The sequence below is a fragment of the Chrysoperla carnea genome, chromosome 2 (assembly GCF_905475395.1).
Source record: "Chrysoperla carnea chromosome 2, inChrCarn1.1, whole genome shotgun sequence".
Taxonomy (NCBI): domain Eukaryota; kingdom Metazoa; phylum Arthropoda; class Insecta; order Neuroptera; family Chrysopidae; genus Chrysoperla; species Chrysoperla carnea.
Genome location: NC_058338.1, coordinates 40339497 through 40364777, shown reverse-complemented (window position 1 = coordinate 40364777; position 25281 = coordinate 40339497). Strand labels below are relative to the sequence as shown.

The window sequence follows — 25281 nt, the reverse complement described above, 5'->3', positions numbered from 1 at the left end:
ACAAGTGAAATTTACAAAATTTTAAAAGCCCCCGAAAAATTTTGCAGGTACGGAACCTTTAACTCGCATTTGAAACATATCTAAGAACATTCTCCATTAAATTGCCTTTTCCATTAAAGCCATTTCCAAACTAAGCTTATTTGGAAGATCATCGCCAATTTTTAGAAACACAGCTAAGAACATTCTCCATTAAATTACTTTTCAAACAAATCCAAAAAAACATAAATCGGTTACTCCGTTTAGGCGCTACGATGGAACAGACGTCTATCTGTATGAGATAGTCAGACAAACTCAGAGACAGACACACAAACACATAGAAGTCAAACTTATAACACCCCTTTTTTAAGTTCGGGTGTTAATTACACCGGAATGGAATCCCTACCCTTAATCAATTTTAATTCTGAGAGATTAAATCTTATCTGTCTAAAACAGGCAAAACTGATTAATGCATACAATTAATACCGAATTTTACCGAGTTATTTTTTTAAACAGATTCAGTATTACGTACTGAAGTAAATACACTAAAGTCTTAAAAATTTGTAGTGCCAAAGTTCCACCATTTCGATGAAAACCGTTTCGGCTAATATTTCCGTAACGGTACACTTTAGGCCAAAAATGGTTATATCGTTAAAAAAAATTTAAGCGGGTAGTTAATGTGTAAATTAATTATTCCTACATTTGTTACTATCAAATAGTTATTTTACATATTTATTGAATTTTCATTATTACATTAGTCATACCTCGTTTTTATTAACATTACATCCGGTAGTGCATAGATCGCGTTATAACTTCATAACGCGAAGAATATTAACTTAAGAAAAACAGTTTTAAGTTGCAGGAAATATACGCTAAGTTTAATGTAAGAATTTTTCAAATCAAGGACAAATTTATTTTGTACGGCATCAAGTAATCTGGCAGAATTAAAGTGAAACTGAAACATTTGTTATATTGAGATGAACATTTGTAAGCCGAAAAATAACATGTTTAAACAAAATTTGTTTATTCGTAGACATTCATTTTCACATACCCATTCTATAAAACATTGAAAAAAATCCTGTATATTGCAATAAAATGTAAATTTGAACTTACAATCTTATCAAACAAACATGAGGTAATCTTCAATTTTATTATATTGAAAACATTACGTATTCATTATTCCTTCAGTATATAAAAGCATCTATAATGTTTTTATTTATTAAAATTCTCGTTGACTGAATAATATGTGGATGGAGCCCATTGATTAAGCTTTGATTTACTTTATTTATTACTTTTATTACTTTTCAATTTAAGGTATTTATTATTAGAAACTAAACAACGAGATTCATGGCCGTAGCCAGATAATTGGTCCGGCGCGGAGGTTCAAGAGATGATTTACAAATATAAAAAAATATTATAATATCTGGAGACGAGGGCCTTGAAGTCTTATGGCTAGCTACAGCCTTGAGGAGGTGCATTTATAATGTATTATTATTTATAATGCATTTATAAACCTTTTTCGTCTTAAAACTTCGAATTTTTTCATTTTTTTTTTTTTTTGTACTAATTTAAATTCTATAGTAATACAAAATAAGTTAAACTTATTGTAGGACCAATTTACTTCAATTGGAACCCATGCGATCATAAAGTAGAAATGTTAAATTATTTTTTAAATAGCATTCCATGTTTGCGCTTAGGTTACAAAAATTTCATTATTTTAAGACCGCCTAGCTCCCAAACAAAGCAACTCGGTCCTAAGGTAAGTTTAGCTAAACCGACTTATTTTGAGTTTTTCTAAATCTGGTAGAGCGTTGTGCAGATCTTCTCAGACACTCTGCCTACGCAGCTGTACCTTAAATAGCTCCCGAGATATGGGTCAAATGAGATACCAAAAAATGAACCAGATTTTCAAAGTTAGTTTTCTAAATATATGGATTAAAATGAAGCATCTTGTATAATATAATAAAAATATTGACACAACATTAGATTGGGAATATACTTTTTACATTAGTAATGAAATAGATGGTATAGATATTTAATTTACCACTTTCTAATCTAAGTATTCACCTTCAAATATGCCAGTAAAATTTATTATTAGATAGGAATAATAATTTTATTATTATAATTAATTAGGTTTATTATGATATATTTCTGTCATACATTAACTGATTCAAGTTCACAATTTATATTTATTAGGAAAAAAACTTTAATATAACCAGTACACATGAAGAAAATTGAAAATAATTTGATAAATAATATTTCTAAAAAGTTTCAAACTAAATCATTTTCAAACACCAAAGATAAAGTGAAAAACCAAGCTTGGGCCGATGGGCTAATATTGTATTTATTCATTATGTTATACATATATGTTCAATTTTTATTTTTGTTTCATTATAATTTACAGAGTTATAAAATCTAAAAAATATCGTGTAACACAGTAAAATTTCAAAAAAAGTACATCAACATTTTTTGTTTGAAGTGCAAACATAGAAAACATACCTAAAAGCAAGACCAATATCTACCAATGTTTGGAATTTTTCCTTACCATTTCAAAACAATTTCAAAAGCAATTTTCAAACACGATTTACTCCACACATGCAGAATATTCACCACTATAAGTTTAGTTACAAACCTAAACGAATACAATACTTTTTCTTAAATTTGTATGCTCCTATACAAACAAAAATTTGTAAATGGGCGAAAAAACTGCATTACTAATAGTTAAAATAACAAAACAATTAAGTTTCATGCCAACTTCAGTCTAATAGAAAAACTTATTACATAATATTTAAAAAAAACTAAAAAACACGCTTTTGTAACTAGCTGAACTAAAAGGTAGACAATAATTTCTTCCAATTATTCAAAATTCAAAAATATTATTTTATCGTGGGGTGCTAAATTTTAATTATTATAAAATATTTTATAGACAGATATTGGTAAAAGTAAAGTCATTATCAACTATTTTGAAAAGCACATCATGCTTTTTTATGATAAAATGATTTTTTTGAATTTAGAGAAATTATTTTCTACTTTTTAGTTCAGGTAGTAACAAAAGCGTGTGTTTTAGTTTTTTACAACTATTATTTATTTTATGTTTTTTAATTTCTTAGGACCTTTTCATAAATCTTTGCCGACCGTAGTACGGATGATATGATACTTAGTTAGTGAATATTGATTTCTCGAATAAAGATAAATATTTATTACAAATCAATATTTTATAAGCGTGCCAAAGCAGCAAATCTTACACAACATATTTCATTTACGGTTATTTTATACTTTAATAATATTACAATATCATTATTATTATTATTATAAGTATTATTATATATTTAATATTAATATTATTACTATATATATTTTAGTTAATTAAACGTCTGTCTAGACTCTAAATTCTATTAATTTTTGTTTATATAGATTTGAATTACTGTACCATTGTTAATTTATTCACACATAAATTTATGTTCATTTTCAATTAATCTGATTACCTTCAGGGAAAATTATTTACATGGTACTGTAACGATTTAAAAAATTTTATATGCAGTAGGAAAAGTCAATTTGGAATTGGTATTTTGATTAAATAACTATATATAAATTTCGAAATACATGGTCTATCATAGAATAGTCTATGAATATTTTAATTCACAAGACCGAAAAATGAATAGAAAAAAGAGAATAAGAAATTTATTTATAAGATTATTTTATTCAAATAACAGCTATTCTTTATTTGAATAAATTTAAAAGCAAGCGTGCAACGTCCAAATTAAATGGTACGATAGCCTCCAATCCCTCCAAAATAACAAGAACTTGAATAACAAGCACTGTATTTTGTTAGCAAAATATAACCAAAATAAAAATAAAAATTGTATATTTTGTGTATAAAAACTAAATAACAATAAAAATCTTCAAAATAATATTGATAATAAGATAGATATCTTACTTGCATAAATAGACACAATTGACACTTGATATACATTTCTTTAACATTACAGTGAAATACCCTTATCTTTAAAGTATAAAGCAAAAACAAGTAGAAAGAAATCCCAGACAATATTTGAAAGATGATCAAAACAGTGAAAAACTGTTTACACAAATGTATGAATATTTTATCAACATTTATATTGTAGAGGTTCAACAATATTTTCAATGACTTACAAAATATTTAAAAAACCAATTCGACTGTGAGTCCGAAATAACATAGAAATATTGTGATTCTTTTATTATTTTTGAGAGAATTGATAAAGGTAATTTTGTTTAATAAAACAAATTTAGATTGAGACACGTGAAATAGAAATCAGTTTTTTTTACTTTTTTATTTTTTATTTTGCTGTTGTAAGACTAAGTGCACAAATAAGTTAGGTTAGGTTAGGCTATATTGGCTGTCCACGAAGGACACACTTAGGCTATAGAAGTGAACAAATAATAGTAAAATTATAAAAAATAGGGTATGTAAAATTAGGCTATAGAAGTAAAATACTTCTTTTAAAAAATTTTAATTTTAAGTATTTAGGCATATGCATGAATTATAGTTTTCGGGAAAAGAAAATAAGCTATTTTGCAGTGAAATTTGTTAATTATTTAGTGTTCTGATTTCATACTTATAAAGCGGGTGTTTTGTGTAGAAGAATTCCTTTCTGTGTTAATTCTTTCATTAATTAATCAAAAAGTATAGTTAATTTTGTTGCGATTACGTTAATATATCTATCTACGATCAGGATAATATCATGGGCAATATCTTTTACTATTAAGATTAAAACTATCTGCCGTAGTATAAGCTTGGACATTCCATTTGCATCACTAAGATGTTGAAAAAATGTTCAATGACCGTTGCTTATTGTTTTTAATAGATTATATTTTACTTCCAATTTTCGACAAACAATATCTATAGAAACCTTCAAAAACAATAATTTCCCATGATTTTTCAAGGAAACTATTTAACATATTTACTTGACCTCACTTCGGAATTTTTGGACATAGCCACGAAGCTGGGCAATAAGATTTTATCAGACAAATGTTAGTCTATGTTAAATTTTTTTATAAAAATCAAAAATATGTACCATGTTAAAATTCGGGCTACAAAGATTCGAGTAGGAAGAAATTCAACAAACCCTCGAGCATTCCATAAAATTTTTTATACAGAAAACTATTCGATGAAGATTATGTACTTGACACTTAAGTTTATGATTACGATGATTATCCGAGATGAATAAAAAAATGGTTAAGAATACAAAGCATTTCATAATTGACATTTATGTCTATGATTTTGTATTTTGTTTATTTAGTAAATAGAATACTGATAGCAATGGTCGGTATTATGATTTACTACTACTACTAAACTAAACCATCGGACATATATTGTATCCATTTACCTTTGAATTTTCTTTATAAAAATTTGTCTAGTAAACAGAAAGTTCTTTTCTTCGAAAAAGAAAGATTTTTGAAAATAGTATACTCAGGTACCTATTTATTCTGTTGTAACAGTTTGAATGCACATATAAATTTAATATTAAAATCAAACTGCAATAATACAAAAACATTTATTGTTTGAAGAATAAGAAAATGTTTTGTGCATTGACATTTTTACAATAATGCATGTGGAGAATATTTTACTAGTTCGAAAATTATTTGTGGAAGTGTATTACTAAATAATGAATTTGCATGAGAATGCCATTAAAATTTTCATATGAAAAACAAAACTGGAAACCATGACCATCCTTCCATACTCTTTGATCCACTACTAACGTGTCTCTGAATTTATAGCTTTTGACTATGCCAAAGGGCGAATCTGGATCAAAAACAATTCCGCATCACTTATATCGTCTGTATGGTTTCTAGATTCTGAGACAGCGAAACAATTTAAAAAATAAATTGTCAAGATACGTAAAACTATTGATAACCGGGAGTTGCAACCAGATATAATAATTCGAACTCATTAAAATCAGAAGAAGTCCCGAATTCAGGAGTTACAACTCTACTAGATGGCAATACTTGTACTTGTCCTTGTACAAAATATTCAAATTCAAATCAGATAAATCCCGCCAACTGGCGATAAACATTTATACTATTAAACGGGAATTGGACCGTTTTTTTCAGTAGTTCCAATTTAGACCACCTGATTACTTACCATTTATCAATCATAACTAGAAAATATTGAAATATTGCGAACCAGCAAATACTTTTGCAAGTTCGTATTATCCAGTCTCAAGTCAAGTAGGTACTCCGTAATTGGAACTTACTTTCATTGATTATTAATGGTTTCATCAAAATTGTTCCACTCGTAAGAATAAAATTTTTGAGAAGTGTTATACCAACACATGTTAAGTTCGGATTTGGGTTTACTGAGTAAGAAACTGTAGAAAAATATCAATCTGATGAAGAGAAAACTTATAATTCACCTCTACCCAACAACACTAATATATACTCTAAGATCTACCCAAAGACACCAATTTTAATTATAATTGAACATCATCAAAATTATAAGTTTACTAGGATTATTCAAGTTTGTTTGTTTGATAGAAGTTGGAGAAGGACACCTATTTAGGCCATTTGGAACGGAATCCTAATACACTTTGCGTAAATAAAGCATAATTTAGACATCATATATTTAGTTTTATTTAAATAATCAACACGAATAATTTAGAAACATTAAAATAATTAGTATTTAGACGATTTTTTTCGTAAATCTTTATAGTCAGGAACAACGATTTCATAATTTTCACCGAATTCCGATACAAATATAGAACCTGGTTCACCTTCATTCAATGCTAATAACATGCAATTTGCTACGTTTTCGGGTCTGAAATAATATTGATCATATTAGCACTTGACAATATATATTGAAAAATGGATTATAAATAACTTACGATTGTGCCTCTTTCAATTCACCTTCCATATCTCCTTTTAAATCAGGATTTGTTTTTGCACAGTCTAATAGTGGTGTTTGAGTGGAGCTTGGACATATTGCCATTACTCGTATTCCTGATTCTTCATAAAAACATGGATGCTGAAAGAAAATGTTTTCTGTGAGCTGTTAAACCATTGCAATGGTTAAGATTATCTAACAAAATGTGCATGATTGTATTAAAGATAAAGTATAGCTCAGATTCCCAACTTCTAAATTTAATATACACTTGAATACAGAGTGTGCCTAAAGGGTTTTTATAAGCTCTAACCATCTCCTAAAGCTTAGCCACAAATTCAAAAGACAGTTGAAAAAAAATTTCTTACTCCATATGATCTTGTAATTCCAATTACACCGTGCTTAGAAGCTGAATATAATGGACTAGTGTAACAGCCAACCAATCCCAAATTTGATGCCGTATTAATGATAACACCTCCTGAACCACCATTTGCTTTTGACATGTGTTTAACTGCTAAATCTAAACAGTGGTATGCACCCATCTAAGAAAGTGCACAAGTTAAACAGAATACACATTACTATTTATTGAATAACATTCTATAAGAATTTCAATACTTACCAAGTTAACAGAAATCAGCAGCTTAGTGAAAGGAGTTCCAGCATTATTCATTAGAATGTCCAAACGTTGACATTCAGCAATGATTTGATCAAAAATTTCTAACAAAACATTGATCATTATATATTCATCTTATTAAATAGTCAGGAATCGAACCTCATACTATACATAGCAATTTTTAAAAGTTTTACCCTTATATAACATGAAACCACATTTTAACTCATGTTTAGGGGAAATGAAAATACAGTATCTTGCTATCTTATTCGGGGTACTCATGGTCAAGTACAAAGTCAACTTACTTTGATTTTTAAATGGAACTACATACAGTTATCGAAACCTTAATTTTTGGCACCTGATTTCAGCACATTTGACTTGATCCATTTTTAACTAACAAATAACTTTTGATCGAAATAATCAAAAGTTATCAAACACATTTGATTTTTAAAACTGTTTTTACAGTTTTTAGCCATAAAACCATAAAATCAGGTATTAAAATTTGGAGGCTAAGAAATAAACTCATTTAACAAAAGTGGTTATATCTGCGATAAAGAACAAGAGTCTGCTATAAAATACAAAAATGAATACAAAGTTTTTAATCGTAAGCGATTACTTACTGAGGCGACGACTATCAAATTAACAATCATATAGTTTATGTCATAATTTTTGTTAAAGGATATTGTTTTGGAATTAATTTTAAAAGTTTGTCGATGTGTTTAGTTCTACTTCTAAATAAAGTAGATTAGTAAAAATTTTACTACTAAACATTTTAGTTTGAAACTTAACGTACCTCGAACAAATTGAAATCTGTGACTCATTATGATTTGTATTAAATACTTTTGCTTAGATCAAAGAACGCAACTAAGCAACAAAAACGTCCAGTCTTAGTTATTTTTTTCTTAAATTTTAACAATCAGAGAATGTGTTCTAAACTAATAAACTTTTAAATTAATAATTTAGTAAAAACTTGGCTGTTTAACATTTTAGTTTAGCACTTTAAATGAAGATATTCGTTAAATAACGAAGCAGAACAACTATCGTAATTTTAATTTTATACTAATTTTTCTACTGCATTATAACTACTCATTTTTTTTAATTACCTTGAAAAACCGAAACCTGTGACTTACTATGATTTGTACTAAAATTTTTTGCTGAGAATAATGAGTGTTACATAGGAACACAGCTGTAAAGTCTGAATTGTTTAGAATCAATAAACTGCCCAGAAAGAAAATTGAGTTAGATGTTCTTTATAACTTACTTCACTAAAGACTTAGTTTTTATGAAAACCCATTGTTTATTAAAAGTTACCTTTTAACATGTCTTCTTTAATTACGTTAGTTTGTATGAATTTCACACGAGATACACCATATTTTTCTTGTAATTGCTGTTCCGCTTTAACACCGGTAATCACATTGAAATCTAATATGTACACTTTCTGTAATGAAACATTAGGACATTACGCATTATATTTTGCTAGTCCGAATTAAAAACTTTTTGAATAGTCTTTTCTTGATCTCATAAAGGAGTTTTTGAATAATTCAGGAAGTTTTTTTTTACTGAATAATTAAAACGCACCTCAGAATTTAAAACTGGTTTTAGAATCTGAAACTGGTTTTAATGATTCCGAGCGTCTTCATTTTTTGTTTAAGAAAATTAAAACGATAGAAAAGAAGGCTTTCAGAACTCATAAAGATAGACATAACATTTTTTGCTGAGTACCTATATTCAAAATTGACTATCATTTACTAGCCAATGTAATTGAAAAATGAAGCCAATTTATTCAAATTTGAAATAAATGGATTGATTTTTTTGTTTTAAAGCTAGTTTTTATATGGGTATTGAATTAATTATAATATCAAATCTATGATTATAGTTGCTAATAAAATATTTACAGAGTTTATCATTATGGAAATTTTGTTCCTATATCTTGTAATTTTTTCGGAATGATTTTTCATAACACCGTTCCACTTACAATTTCCAATATAAATATTTTATTTCCCATTTTACCTATTCATTCAGTTCCTATTCATCAATAGGGATTGATTAACCTAGTTCAACCTAAATAGTATACCAATTACTAGCTTTTCTAAATCAAAGTCACCCAATGCAGAAAATTTTAAATACTCGAAACAATGATCTTACCTGTGCACCATGTTCTAATAGCCGGTTAACAAAACATAAGCCAATTCCACTAGCGCCACCAGTAACAGCACAAACTTTTCCAGAAATTTTTTTATCACCCATCTTATTAGTTTCTACAGTCTTTGACAAATTTGAAATATTTGAAAACGTATGAGTATATGAATAATCATTTCGAAAACTAATAATTTATAGGAAAAAAAATCCAATGTTATGATAATAAACAAAGTAAATATTTAATAAAATTGATGCAAATACTTATCAAAACTCAAATAGTTAACTAACATTTTCTTAATTTTATAACACATAATAAAAAGCTATACGCTATTGTAATAAATCAATTATTGTGTTAATCAGGTAGTGTGACGTATTTGTTTTTCCGCAAAAAGAATTTTGTTGTAAAATCTGAAAATTTGCTTCAATTATTTCTTATTCGTAATATTTTTCAAAACACAAGATGTATGGTGGTTTATTTAATTGTCTGTGCTAAATATTATAAATTGTTTTGGTTTTCTAGCTATATAAATGTTAATCTTATATATAAAATTCTCGTGTCACGGTGTTTGTGGTTAAGCTTCTCCGAAACGGATTGACCGATTCTCTGAAAATTTTGTGTGCATATTGGGTAGGTCTGAGAATGGGTCAATATCTATTTGTTCCCCTAAATGTTAAAGGAAGTCCACCTCTAAATTTTTTTTTTTAATTACTAGATAATTTTATTTTTTTATGATACCACATTAGAAAATACGTACAACCCTGAATTTTCAACCCTCTACGATCAACCCCTATTTTTCTAAGAGATTTTTTTTTCAACTGCCATAATTGATAGTAAAAATATGAATAATAATTTTAGATGTTTAGATAGCTATCTAGCATTGTAATTTAAAATATATTCGTTACTTTAATAAACATTAATTTATTACCCTAAATAAAGCATACTTTTATTGTTTATAACGCTTTCGATTATAAGTACATCTCCGAACACTTATAGTGGATAGTTATTTTTATTGAACTAAAAAAATGTTTCCTACAAATATATCATGACAAAACAACGTTTGCCGGGTCAGCCAGTAATCAGATATATGTTATAAAACAAATAATCTACCTATTTTCATAGAATAATGTTGACTATAATAAACTCGCTTTGCTCGTAAGGAGGTTCCCTCCTTAACCACCGTGATCACGTACGATCGCGTACGTGAAAGAGATAGTGTTGGGGGATTTTTTCCTCATTTGTGAAGGGTTGCGAAGGAAAATTTACGTTTTTTAAATAATCCTGTTATTTTCGACCTGTTCCACACCGAATGGCAAAAACTTGATCTTTCAAACGTGAATAGAATCGATAAGGGATGTTTGTCCCATTTTGTCGGGGTTGCGATGTTGGAAATCAACTTTTTCGAAGTATTCAATTAATTTCTCTCTATTTCGGGTCGCGAAATCCCCATTCAAAGGTGTAAACGTCACAGCCCCCCCAGTTATTTTTAACGATATAAAAAAATTATCTGGATAGAATTGGAAAAAAGTAGGAGGTGTTGAAAGGAATGTTCTGCCTTTCCGTGTCTTTTAGTTTTCGGGATACTAAATCAGAAAAAATTAGTTAAAATTTGGAATTTAGGCATATTTTTTGTCGGGTTTTAAACGGCGGAAATTTCTGAAACTTTGGGATTTAATAGTAGGTAAGCCTTATTATATTATTAAATTTAATTTCTCGTTAAATTCTGTCGAAAAAACATTTTGCTACAGTTTTAGCATAGAAACTGCAAATACCATGCTTATAATATCTTAAGACTGAAACTTGAACCTAACATATTATAAGTAAATTTTTGTCATTAGTGGTATGTAATTAGTGCTAAATAACCTGCTAGAATTCAAAATGGTTTTCCAATTTCTACTTTTATCGTATAAATTAGGCATCGTATTAATTTATCACCCCCCTCTTCCAAAATATACAAATAGCTGGAATCATCGTAATAAACAACATTTCCAACTTCCAATATGTGTATCAACAATTTCCCTCCTCGGCATCCTACTGGACATGCAAAATTAATGCAAATTAATATAAACAATCAATGATTTAATTACCAAAATCATTTCTTTTACGCTCATAAAAAATTTTATCAGAATTTTTAATCACCATAAATATTTTTTATTTGATTTACAAGCCGTATTATTTACAATCAATTTAGATAATAAAAATTATTATATTAAACACAATTGCAAAATTTCAAAATATTGAATTTGAAAAATATTTCTTCGCTTCACAAGTTATTATTTATTGAAAGTTAATGGCAAGACAAAATTTCAGTTTTTTTTATACGAAAATTTGCATATTATTCCAAAATTTAGTTTTTAGGCCCCTTTGTATTATCGTTCTTCTTGGTCTCGAAACTATCGTAGAGCAACTTTTCAAAGTTGAATCTCTTCGTCTTGACTTTTAACATCATGTGAATCTAAGAGAAAGTAAAATTTATCAATTTTTAATGTCATAGCCCCCGAAAAAGTGTAGTTTCTTGCCCTTTTAAAATATCACAATGACTAACTGCAATTTCATCCTACAATCATCTGATGCGAAGACAGGTATTATAAGAGAAATTCTAAAATCGATTGTAATGATAGTAGACTTTTAGAGCTTCTATAAATTGCTCTATTCTATACATACACTAAAACTTACGCTAATAAAAAAAATATTGTCAGTTATTCTCCCTAATAAATGCATTCTTAATACATTTATTTACAAAGTTAAGTGTAAAATTCTGCGATGAGCGTCTATTATCATTATTTCCGCCCGGTTATCCGGTTTTACTCAGAAACTTCGCGCCCAAATTTAATTCAACGCACCTCAATCGATAGTTTTTTGAAGACGTCTAACTTTCTCATTTATTTTTTTGAGTTGGGCGTCAACTTTTTTTTTACATAACGTGAAAACCAAAAATACTACTGTCTCTTTTGTAATATATTCTTCTAAATGAACATATTTTTTGTTTTTTGATAACAATTTTGTCATCAATTTCGTAGGTTAAATGGACAATTAATTTTTATTTACGTATATTAATAACTTAACATTTTTATAGCTAGCCAGCAAAAACAATTTTTTTGCATAGTCAGCAAATTGAATTATATTTATTATTATTACTTATTATTGTTGTTCACATTTAATTATGCACACAATATTTACATCATGGTCTGTTTGACTAATTTTGATATATAATATGTTACATTCAATCGTAAACTAATTTGACAAATAATTGTCTAGTAATCTTAATTAAGGTAGTACCAGCATGAAATCACTTTTCGACAGATTTGGCCGAATTTTTTTTCTCGGATTTATAATAGCTTTATTTATGAATTCCTAAAATTTCATAATTTTTGACCGTTTAGATCGCGAGATATTTAAAGACAAAGTTCGCGATTTTGAGGGTCATGTCCCATTTAAAGCATGTAAAATGTCCGGTCTCTCCAACTATTATACTAAGAAAAAGTAGAAAAAAAATGTTTATACAATACAATTCTAAAAAAAAAATTTAGAAATTAATTTTCACTTTCGAGATATTATTTTGACGTAAATTGATCGAAATTGGGACGTTGGCATAATTATTTCCCATTTTAAACGGTCAAAATTTCTGAAACTTTGGGAATTAATAGTAAGCATTATTAAATTCTTAAATTTAATTTTTCGTTAAATTCTGTCGAAAAAAAAATTGTACCATTGCTTTAACATAGAAACTGCAAATACCATGCTGGAACATCCTTAAAGAGAATTGAAAAATTCTCTTTAATTTCTTTAATTGAATTATATTTGTTGAATCTTTATTTTAAAAATTTTATAACTGAAACTTAAATCTAACATAATATTATACGTAAATTTATTTAATTAGTGATATGTATAATTATTAATATGTATAGTTCAAGTACAGCTCCACTTTTTTTCTTTATCGAATTTCTTATGATTAATCAAGTACTTTGGTGTACAAATTATATAAACATTTATACTATTTGGATTATCTATTTCATTATATTGCCATTTTCCTCAATTTTTTTTAATCAAATGATTTTAATTATTTAATTGATTTTAAATTATTTTAACAAAAAACAAGTTTTTCTTCAGGATTAATGATTCCGTATTCTAATCGATAAATTAGTCTTAATTATATTGAAGATCATTCTGTGGTGTGTCCTGAACTAACTGAATAAAAATACTTTGATAGAGACTATACAAAATCGTTTATCACTATGTGAATCTCTAAGAATGTATTTGTCAGAAAATTATGTAAATTTCGGTTTACCCACCCAATCGAGTCAAGAATAGCCTCAAATAAATCAAGTACATTTTAAATAAGTGTGAAATCTGATTAGCAACTTTCAAGATTCACGTAAAAATATAACGGAATATAATAGTTTTATTAATATAGTTTGTCAAGATAATTTTTAATATTTTTCATAGAAGTAAAAATTTTAAGCTCGTATTATCTGGTTTACTCTATACCCTATAGTAACCTTAAATTTGTCTTTACTCAGTAACAAACTGTAGGTAATTTTACTTCAACAGAGTTGTAATGTAAGGATAATTTTGATGGAAAATATTAAGCTGATGAGGGGAAAACTTATGATTCATTTCTGTGAGATTTACCCAAGGACACCCAGAGTTGAACATCAGGATAAGCATTCTAGGAAGTGAAGTGCGTTAATAAATTATAATTTAGACTTTGATAAATTTCGTTTAATTAAAAGAATTAAAAATAATAACTTAGACACATTAAAATAATTAGTATTTAGATGATTTTTTTCGTAAATCTTTATATTGAGGAACCTCTATTTCATAATTTTCGCCGCATTCCGATACAAATATAGAACCTGGTTCACCTTCATTCAATGCTAATAACATGCAATTGGCTACGTTTTCAGGGCTGAAATAAGTTGATCATATTAGCACTTCAGAACTTATGTAGAATAATTATAAATAACTTACGATTGTGATAGATTCAATTCACGTCCTATGTGTCCTTTCAACTGTTTGCTTCCTTTTACTAAATTTAATAGAGGTGTTTCAGTTGAGCTTGGACATATTGCCATAACACGTATTCCTGATTCTTCGTAAAAACATGGATGCTAAAATAAAATGTTTTCTATGAGCTGATAAACCATTACAATAATTAAAATTATCTAACGAAGGACCATGATTGTATTAAATATTAAGAAGATTTTAGATTCGCACATCTAAACTAATATAAGTGTGCCAAAACATAAAAATAGAATTTATTTAAAAGTGTAATGCTTAATAAATGTTTTATATTCTATATTTTATACTTTATTTTAGAGAAATTAATTAAACAATCATTGGTTTCAATAGGGAATATGAATTAACCAAATTTAACCTAGGCTGTTAACCACTTACAATCCTACTCCCTTATATATAGAGTGTCGTTAAAAGGTTTTTTATAATCTATCTCATAAAGCCTGTAGTTCAAAAGAATGAAATTTCACGTACTAATATGCTTCATTTGAGCGTTTGGCACGCCTTAAGTTAAATTGAAAATTCGTTTTTTCGAATTAATTGAAAATAGAGTACGAGATTTTGCTATGATGACACCGTTTAATCAGACATACAAAATCCAGTTAAAATTTAAATTAACACTAATTCATTGGCAGAAAACAGAGTGGGGGTATATATTGTATAAGTTGAGGGTATACAAATCATTTTCTATGAGAGTTCTGTCTTCAATATTCTAGGAATGTTAATCCTGGATTCACAAATATAAAAAAAAAATCTTACTCCATATGATCTTGTTATTCCAATTACACCGTGCTTAGAAGCTGCATATAATGGACTAGTGTAACAGCCCATCAATCCTAAATTTGATGCCGTATTAATGATAACACCTCCTGAACCACCATTTGCTTTTGACATGTGGTTTACTGCTAAATCTAAACAGTGGTATGCACCAATCTAAGAATATACATAAGTTAAATAGAATACATATGTCTCAGCTTATCAATTTTCCTTAGGTAATAATTTCGATGCTTACCAAATTAACTGAAATCAGCAAGTCTTTGACAATAGTTCCAGCATTATTCATGAAAATATCCAGACGTTGACTTTCAGTAATGATTTGGTCAAAAGTTTCTAACAAAACATTTATAATTAAATTACTCATTTTTTTAAAATAATATCAAAGTAACAAAATTATACAGTAATCAGAAATAAAACTTCTTACTCTTCAAGGCGATTTATAAAAAGTTGTTCGCTCCTATTTTGAAAAGAGGAAGCTAGGAAACAAATTTTCGAGGGAAAGCGATTTTATTTGTGATCAAAAACAAGAGTCTACCACAAAATACAAATATAATTACAAAAATATTGATCGTAAGCGAAAACTCCGGTGATGCCTATTCAATTTGCAATCCTGAAGCTGAAGGCATGACTAACTAAGAGCCACTTTTACTTACCTTTTAACTTGTCTTCTTCAACTACGTTAGTTTGAATGAATTTTACACGAGATACGCCATATTTTTCTTGCAATTGCTGTTCCGCTTCAACACCGGCGTTCACATTAAAATCTAATATGTAAACTTTCTGCAATGAACATTATTAAGACATTATATACTAATTACATTTAGTTAGAAGCCAGAATTAACAACTCTTTGAAGAGACTTTTTTATGAAACATAAAGGAGTTTTTGTATAATTCAGGAACATTTTTCTAAATAATTAGGACGTTCTAATCGCAAGCTTTGAAAATTAAGAATTTGACTTCCAAATCTTAGAAAAGAAGGCTTTTAAAACTCATGAAGGCAGGCATAACATTATTTGGCAGATTTCTGAGTCTATTCAAAATGGATCATTATTTATTAGCAAATGTAATAAAAACTCTAAAAAAAAACTCTATTACTATCTTTATTCGATTGCTATCTTCTCTTTTGTGGTTGATTCTTCTTGTTTAAATCGCCATGAGTCAGTGGCTATAGACACCTGAGTGATTGGGCGACGTAAAAATATGGGTGTTCCTCCACTATCAGATTTTTACGTGGCAAAATCACGCAGATTTTTTATGTCAATTTGCCTATGGCGATTTGAACGCGGAGTATCAAAACAACCATAAGGGTTAGTACAACACCAATTTATCATACCTTTGGTGTTGGAAATTGCAAGAACACTAGTAAAAAAGAAAGCCTAATTCTGTTTTTTTTTTTTAAATTTACATAAATGCCCATCTAAGAATTAATTTTCTAGTACATATTCGTCAATTTTGAATATTGTCAGCAAACAATACTATAACCATTCTGAAAATGAATGGTTTCCCCAGATTTTTTGAAAAGGAATTTTCGAAGTAAAGTTGCAGTTGGTTATCTATCCATATACAACACAATTTTATTAATATATGAAGGCATGTGTATGTAACATATCATCTGCTGGATTTGTTGGTGCAAAAATCTATGCAACAGTCTAAGCATGTGTGATCACCTAAAATTTGTCTAAGCCGGAGTTTTTAAATCTAGGTTTAGTAGGGGATTAAATTGATGTTTTAAAACTAGTTTTGATGTGGTCATAGTGTATTAATTATTAAAACAAATCGGTGATTATATTTCGTGTTTATCACTATCAGTGAAAATTTTTTCCTCAATCTTGTTATAATCTGGACTGATTTGTCATAATACCAATATTAATTGTTTCCCTGCTACTTATTTAGCTAGTTCAGCTAAACTAGATTATCTATGATTCTCCAAACCCAAGTCAGCTGGTATAGAAAGTTTCAAATACTCAAAACAATGTTATTACCTGCGCACCATGTTCTAATAATTGCTTAACAAAACATAAGCCAATTCCACTAGCACCACCAGTGACAGCACAAATTTTTCCAGAAATTATAAAATTTTGTTTGTCACACATTTTATTAGTTCCTGGAAATCCAGTTTTTCTTTTGTTCAATTTGAAAGCGAATGGCAATTTGAGTAATCATTTCAAAAAATGACAATATATAGAAAAAAAAATTGCAAATGTCATTACATTTAAATAAATAAAAAAAGACAGTAAATATTTAATAAAAATTTTCGACATTATTTTCATTTTATAACACACAATAAAAAGTAATAAATAAATAATTGTGTAAATAAGGTGTTGTGACTCAATGAATTAGCTTCAATCACTTCTTATTTGAAATAATTTTTAAACACAGTATTCTATGTGCTGCTCCAATTATTTTGCTACCGAAATTCATAACCGACAATGATAATAGTAACAGGTACCATGTTTGATATCTGCCAACTTTGATTATCATAGAGTTCCATTCATTAGGATCATCCGCAAGACGGTAAAAATCATCAGCAAGACGGTAAAAATGTTATTATGAATAAAAGTACTTATTAATAAAGTTCGAGTTCTTCCTGTTGTAATCCCTTAATTTTCCCAGTTAGTGAAATTGAGCTCATATAATATGTCCCAAAAAATTAAGTTGCCATTTTCTTAAAGTTCGTAATATTTCATGATTAACACCAAACAGTTTGAGCACTTCAATTCGTCATTATACCATGCATATGGTAATATGCAAGGTATACTAATTTTAGTCCCAAGTTTGTAACTCTTAAATATATTGATGCTACGCACAAAATTTTGGTATAGGTGTTTATAAAATCACCTAATTAGACCATTTTCGAATGTCTGAAAACGATGAAAACGGCAAACTCTCCGTACGACAAGATTTTGCACAGTGATACGGATGGTTTCAATGGTCCTATAATTGAGTATGTTTTCATAGTCTAGACTGTAACGGACGTACTACCTTAATAGGACAATATATTTTATATTGTTTCTATCTTTAAGAGGTCTTTTGTGTGTGTGTTTTTTAAATTTTTAATTTAATTTAATATTATATTTACTTAATTTTTAATACAAATGAAATTGTCTGATCGCAATATTTATTTTCAAGTTCAGAAATTATATATTTTTGTTTAAAATAGAAAATAATTTTATTAAATTGCAATAAAATACAAATTATCTGCATATTGGTCGTTGACATCAATTGCTCCCACTACTTTGATTAGAATGTATATAGAGAGAGCTCAACGCGGTTTTTAAGAAATGTATCATTCAAATTTATGAGGCATTTTGATTGGAGTTGACCACTGCTGATATAAAAATGAAATGAGGAGGAGTAAACATTTTCTTAGAACATATAATTAAATGACATAAAAAGAAAATTTCCACTAATTGACTACCGAACAAGAGCAGATAATAATAAATAATTACTTATATGTTCTAGAGATTTTATTTGTTTATACCATGGATGTTTCCTAGACCTTTTAATACCTTGTATATATGAATTATATCAAGGTATATTAAATTATCTGGTTTAAATATCGTTTAATTGGAATTTAATTTCATTGATTGTTAATAGTTCGATCAAAATCGTAACATTCGTTACAATAATATTTTTCTATTATAAAAAAAATTATGCAAAACTGATCATATACAAACTTAGACTTCCTCTCTACCGAGCAACAAACTGTAGGTATTTACTTTCAACACGATTGTAATATAAGAATAATTTTGACGGACAAATATGTTTATCCGTTGAAAACAAAACTAATAATTCATCTCTGTAAGACCTTCCCAACGACGCCAATTATATTTTAAATTGAACATCTGCTGGCAAAATTATTAGTTTTATTTATTAGTCTTCTAGGATTATTGTATGGCAGGTGAAGTTAAAAGTATGAGAATTTTGCCTTTTTTAGCCATTTGGCAATGGAATCCCATAATATTTTAGAGGTGTAAATAAATTATAACTTAGACATCGTAAAATTTCGTTTTATTAAAATAATTAAAAATAATAATCTAGAAACCTTAAAATAATTAGTATTTAGATGATTTTTTTCGTAAATCTTTGTAATCAGGAATCACTATTTCATAATTTTCGCCGAATTCCGACAGAAATATAGAACCTGGTCCACCTTCATTCAATGCCAATAACATGCAATTGGCTACATTTTCCGGTCTGAAATCATATTGTTCGTATTAGCAGTTGAAAAACTAGAGAATAATTATCCATTACTTACGATTGTGCTAGTTTCAATTCCCGTTCTATTTGTCCTTTTAAATTTTGGATCACTGGAACTTTTGTTTTTTCTTTTACCATGTCTAATAATGGTGTTTCAGTTGCGTTTGGGCATATTGCCATAACACGTATTCCTGATTCTTCATAAAAGCATGGATGCTGAAAGAAAAATGTTTTCTGTTAGCTGATAAGCCGTCGCAATGATTAAATTTTTTTAACGTGCCATGATTGTATTAAATATTAAGAAGATTTCAGATTAAGAATATCTCTAACAACCCAAGGCCCTTTCGACTGCACTTAAATACAATAATTATAAATAATAATAATACAGCAATTTTATTAATCTTTTCGTTCTCAAGATCCAATCAACACTTTATTGGAGTAGAAGTTTGGGGATTAACCATTTTCTGTACACCCTGGGCACCTCGAATATCATGAATATTGCATAAATGCAGGGTATACAAAAAATTTATAATCAGAGTTCCGGGTCGAATTTTATAGGGATGTTAACCCTGAATTCGTAAGCAAGTTTAAAAAGAAATTCTTACTGCATATGATCTTGTTAGTCCAATTACACCGTGCTTGGAAGCTGAATATAATGGACTTGAGATACAGCCTATTAATCCCATATTTGATGCCGTATTAATGATAACACCTCCTGAACCACCATTTGCCTTTGACATGTGTTTAATTGCTATATCTAAACAGTGGTATGCACCCATCTAAAAAAGTGAGCAATTTATTAAGAATACAAGTGTCACTGCTTATTGATTTACATTCGATAATAATTACGATACTTACCAAGTTCACTGAAATCACCAGATGTTTGAAAAGTGTTCCAGCGTTATTCATTAGAATGTCCAAACGCTGACTTTCAGCAATGATTTGATCAAAAATTTCTAACAAAAAGTTGATCATAAAATACTCTTGTAAAATAAAAGCAAAGTAAAGATAAAAATTATACAGTAGTCATAGGAATCGAACCTATTTTAATACTTGTGATTTTAAAATTTAACAACTATTTTTGAAAATGGAACAGGAAATCAAAAAACGAAAGAACACATTTAAACTCATGCTATTAGAAGAAATGGTAAAACAGTATCTTTATTTTTTATTTTTACGGCTTGGTCAAGCATGAAATCATGTCAGTTTGCTGAAAAAATTGAAAATTTTCTTTCCGAAACCTAAATTTTTGTCAATAATTTCGGGTAATTTTATGATTAAGAAGTTTCGACTAACAAACACTTAACGAATCGATAAAACACACAACGAATTCAGAATACGATTTGTATTTAATACATTTGTTTAGATTAATGAATGTTCCTTAGCAAAACAGCTGTAATCTAACAGTCTGAATTGTTCTGAATCTACACACTGTTCAGAAATAAAGTTGAGTTAGTTGTTCTTAATGACTTAGTCCACTAAAGTTTTATTTGCTATTAACGAAACCATTTGACATCAAAATTTACCTTTTAGCATATCTTCTTTAACTACGTTAGTTTGTATAAATTTCACACGAGATACGCCATACTTTTTTTGTAAGTGCTGTTCCACTTCAACACCAGTGGTCACATTGAAATCTAGTATGTACACTCTCTGCAAGAAACATAAACATCAAGGCATAATCAATTATATTTGGGTAGAAATCAGAGTTATCAACTCTTTGTGTTTTTTCTCTCTCTCATAAAAGAGTTTCTGAATATTAATGAAAGTTTTTCAGAATAATTTCTAAGTTCTAATCTAAAAATTAAGAATGTTTTAATGAAGAATGTCTGAAGTCATGTTGCAGTTGGTTGATTATCTATGCATATACACAAATCACAGAATGCGAAATCGTCTCAGAATTGTCTAAGCAGGAGTATTTAAAGCTAATCTTGGGAGGAGCATGAATGGATGTTTTAAAACTAGTTTTAATGTGGTCATAGTTTATAAATTATAATAACAAATCTATGATTATAGTAATTCTTATTAAATATTTACAGTCTTCTCGAAAGTTTCGAATACTCAAAACAATTACCTTACCCGTGCATCATGTTCTAATAATTGGTTTACAAAACATAACCCAATACCACTAGCACCACCAGTAACAGCACAAACTTTTCCAGAAATTGTAAAATTTGTTTTATCATCCATTTTATTATTCCAAGAAGTCCAGTTTTTCATCAAATTTGAAATCGAATGAGATTATGAATAATCATTTCGAAAAATGACAATATATAGAAAAAAAAATTCCAAATCATCATGAAAAACACAGTTAATATTTAATAAAATTGGTGTAAATACTTGATTATTAACTGGCATATTTTTAATTTTATAACACGTAATAAAAAGATACTCATTGTAATAAATTCAAAATCGTATGATTAAGGTAGTATAACTTTATTTTCGGAAAAACGATTTTGGAAATGAAAATTTTCTTCAATAACTTCTTATTTGCCCTACTTTTCAAAACCTAGGATTATGTGTGGTGCTCTGATTGTCAAACAAAAAGAAAATATCAAAACTATAAATTAAAAAATATAATAAAAAAAACATCAATCTGTCTCCTATTTTTATTATAAATAATGCTAAAATAAACATAATCAGTTTTTTTGTTTTTTGGAATTGAAATACATAAGAGGCACATTCTCCAAAAAAATATATAACTAGATCTAAAAATTCAATGATAAAATAATTTTTTTGTGTTCAACAAAAAAAGTTTAATTAATAAAACAAAATAATTAATGTTATTTATAGCACTGTCATTACACCGGTAATAAAAATTTATTCAATAGCTCAAAAGTAAAATGGAGAAAATACTATTAATTTAACCTTCAATTATTTAAATATGGGTGAAGTAAATAAAAAAATTAATTTCAATTTTGTCGTTCTTTACGCTTGTTAGTTTTATTATACTATTATTAGGAATAAAGATATTTGAATATTGAAATAGGTAGATAATACAATTTATTATAAATAGTAATTTTTGCAGTTTTGTTAAAAAACGAATGTCTTTTTTTAAAGTAGACTAAATTTGCTACACTATGCGGAGAAGAATGACCTCTGTAGACCCAACACTTTCCGAGATAAAGCCTTTCAAAATTTATCGACGTACGTTTTTACATCAGAGCTAACGTCAAATCCGGTAGTTCCGGTAGAATAATCCAAGCTTGTGACTTCAAGCGACGAGCTCAACTCTGTCAAACATCGAAAAAACCCGTGAAAATTTCGGTTTTTTTTCTGATTTTGGCAATTATAACCCTAAACGGGTAGTTTTTGAAGTAACTTTTCAAGATGTTTTTAAAGTAAACTAAATTTGCTACAATATGAGACTGAATTCCATTTTTGTATACTGTGCGATGTAAGTACTTACATAACCAAAATATATTCCTTATTTATAAAAATCAAACCTGGTACTCAAACACCAAACACAAAGAAAGATAGTTTCGTGCTTTATCTTCATCGAAATTATTAAACGAGACTTAAGTTTTATAGGAAAGCATGAAGGTTGATAGAATTCATTTTTTACAACTTTTTCAAAACCTGAAAACTAAGTTTGAGACCAGGTATACCTATATCAAGAAGCATTTCTAATCAATGCGCCGCATCGTGTTAACTTATATGTTTTACAATAATATAGCTATTTCATAGATAGTCAAGATAAATAATTTTTTGTGTTTTATTGATCCCTACATTACAAATATTTTTGCTACAATCATTTTATACATTATAAGTTTATCAAAAGATTTGATAGACTTATTTTATTTATAAGGTGTGCTCATCACGAAATCAAAAATCGCGGATACAATTTTTACTTGTATAAACTACAATTGTTTGACCTACCATAATATTTTTATATCAACAAATAATATAAACAAACTGTTATTTAATAATAAAATAATATTATGAGATGCCTTTGTGTTATTAAATTCCATCCCTGATCAAAAATTTATTGTTCTTGTCATGCAAATAAATATATATAATGTTTACTGAAAGACGGCTATACAACTCGAGTTGTATATTTGATCAAATATTGACTTGTTGAAAAAAACATAAAAACTAATTTTTATTTGAATTTTTTATCGTTAATAATACTGAAATTCGCCAAGATTTTTTTAAGCTATACATATAACTTATTAAATATAAATAATCATAAAAATGGTTGCAATTAAGTACTGTAGGAAATGAAGCATTCAAGGTTGTAATTCTATGAAACATATGACTTTGTAAGGGACCCGACGTGTAGAAAAAAGTCATACTGGTTAGAAAGTGTGCTTTTATTAGACACAACACACCCATTTTTATTAGACACAACACGTCCCATTTTTAAGCAAAAATTTTGTCATCAACAAAATTGACGATTGTCACATGCTTGTGATCAAATATTTGACTTAAGAACGGTTGAAATTGATATTTTGGATATTCTAAGAACTTTCTGCGTCTTGTAACGCATTACAATGATGAATTGAAATGGAAAGTGACAAGACACAAAAAGTTCTTAGAATAGTTCCAAATAGCATTCCAGTTCTAATTAATCCTTAACACGAAAAATTATTTTCGAAAATTTGTATTATTATGTCTGCCCAAGAATTGATATGAATTGATGTATTTTTTTTAAATCTTTATTCTATTTCGAGAAATCTTTGCTTTCAAAATTAAAAGTAGACAACTTGTATACATATAGGGAATATATGAGAAATATTTTTAATAATCAATGACTAACCTTCAGTTATAAATATATGTACCCATACCTATCGATAGTAATTGAAAAGGTTAAAGAAGTCACCTATAATTATTTCGCTATAGGCTATTAAGAAAGGAATATAATATGCTATTTACACGTTTTATTCGTTCAAGAACGAAAATGTATATAATTTAAACATCGTTGCGAAAATTACTCTAAGTATGAAATAAAGGCACGCTTTAATCAGGTTAATTTTTAATCTTTCAACTATATTTCTGCAATATTATTTTTAATACGTGTGAAGGGATGCAAATTATATGAAGATTGGAATAAACAGTTTCCAATTCTTATCAATGCAACGCCAGTCGATTAATTTTAAATTATTATTAATATCAAAAACAACTTTTTAGTTATGCATACTAACAAATTTAATTGTATTGGAATAGATGTGTTTTTACTGAATTTCTTTTAACTCGTAGTTTCCGCGTATCTACTTGTTAGCCGAAAAAATTTTAGATCGATCGATCGCTCGTATATTCTAATATTTAGAAGATCCATCGATTATTCTATTCTTCGGATTAAAGTCTCGCACATCCTATATTGTATCGGACAAAGAGGCAGAAATATTTCGAATTCGCTTCAATTGTGTATTTGATGTAAGCTTATCCATACATTGTTTAAAATAGGACTAAACACGTGGATGCCTCCCTCACTCTGTACTTTTAAGCATTATAATATCTTCGGCTTGAATGAAAACCTCATAATGAAAAAATTTCTCCTTCTTAGACAGAAAACCTTGTAGTTTTTTTATTAAATCATCAAGCATTTTAAACAATTTAAGTAATGAAAATTCTGCGTTTCGAAAACTCTTTTTTCATCATTGTTTCGGATACTTCATATTTCTATTCAAAAATGCCATTAAAAATTTTATTTTATTACGAGCTCTTCATTTTAAGTCGACAATAGATTATTCTTATTTACCTAATAAT

The 25281-nt window shown here is 28.0% G+C and overlaps 3 protein-coding genes across 3 annotated transcripts in view; all 3 read right to left on the bottom strand.

Annotated features, from left to right (window-relative positions):
- Nucleotides 1-9689, bottom strand: part of LOC123292696 (15-hydroxyprostaglandin dehydrogenase [NAD(+)]-like) — a 46964-nt gene extending 37275 nt beyond the window's left edge. Inside the window, exons 1-6 of the mRNA XM_044873410.1 lie at nt 9588-9689; nt 8754-8880; nt 7452-7549; nt 7201-7374; nt 6837-7000; nt 6693-6769 (exon numbers count right to left, since the gene is read on the bottom strand). Of these exons, the coding sequence (XP_044729345.1) occupies nt 6693-6769; nt 6837-7000; nt 7201-7374; nt 7452-7549; nt 8754-8880; nt 9588-9689 (742 nt within the window). The remainder of the gene's footprint in view (nt 1-6692; nt 6770-6836; nt 7001-7200; nt 7375-7451; nt 7550-8753; nt 8881-9587) is intronic.
- A 4678-nt stretch (nt 9690-14367) lies between these two features.
- Nucleotides 14368-17522, bottom strand: LOC123292695 (15-hydroxyprostaglandin dehydrogenase [NAD(+)]-like; the record flags this gene model as incomplete). Its single annotated transcript, XM_044873409.1, has 6 exons — nt 17355-17522; nt 16026-16152; nt 15608-15705; nt 15355-15528; nt 14551-14690; nt 14368-14488 (listed from the first exon to the last, which is right to left on the bottom strand). Coding segments are annotated over exons 1-6 (771 nt in total), but the record flags the coding sequence as incomplete, so codon positions are not given.
- A 2104-nt stretch (nt 17523-19626) lies between these two features.
- Nucleotides 19627-21762, bottom strand: LOC123292694 (15-hydroxyprostaglandin dehydrogenase [NAD(+)]-like). The gene is made up of 5 exons (XM_044873406.1): nt 21652-21762; nt 21099-21225; nt 20431-20555; nt 20178-20351; nt 19627-19788 (listed from the first exon to the last, which is right to left on the bottom strand). The coding sequence occupies exons 1-5, from the start codon at nt 21760-21762 to the stop codon at nt 19627-19629; spliced, it is 699 nt and encodes a 232-aa protein (XP_044729341.1).
- Nucleotides 21763-25281: the final 3519 nt, after the last annotated feature.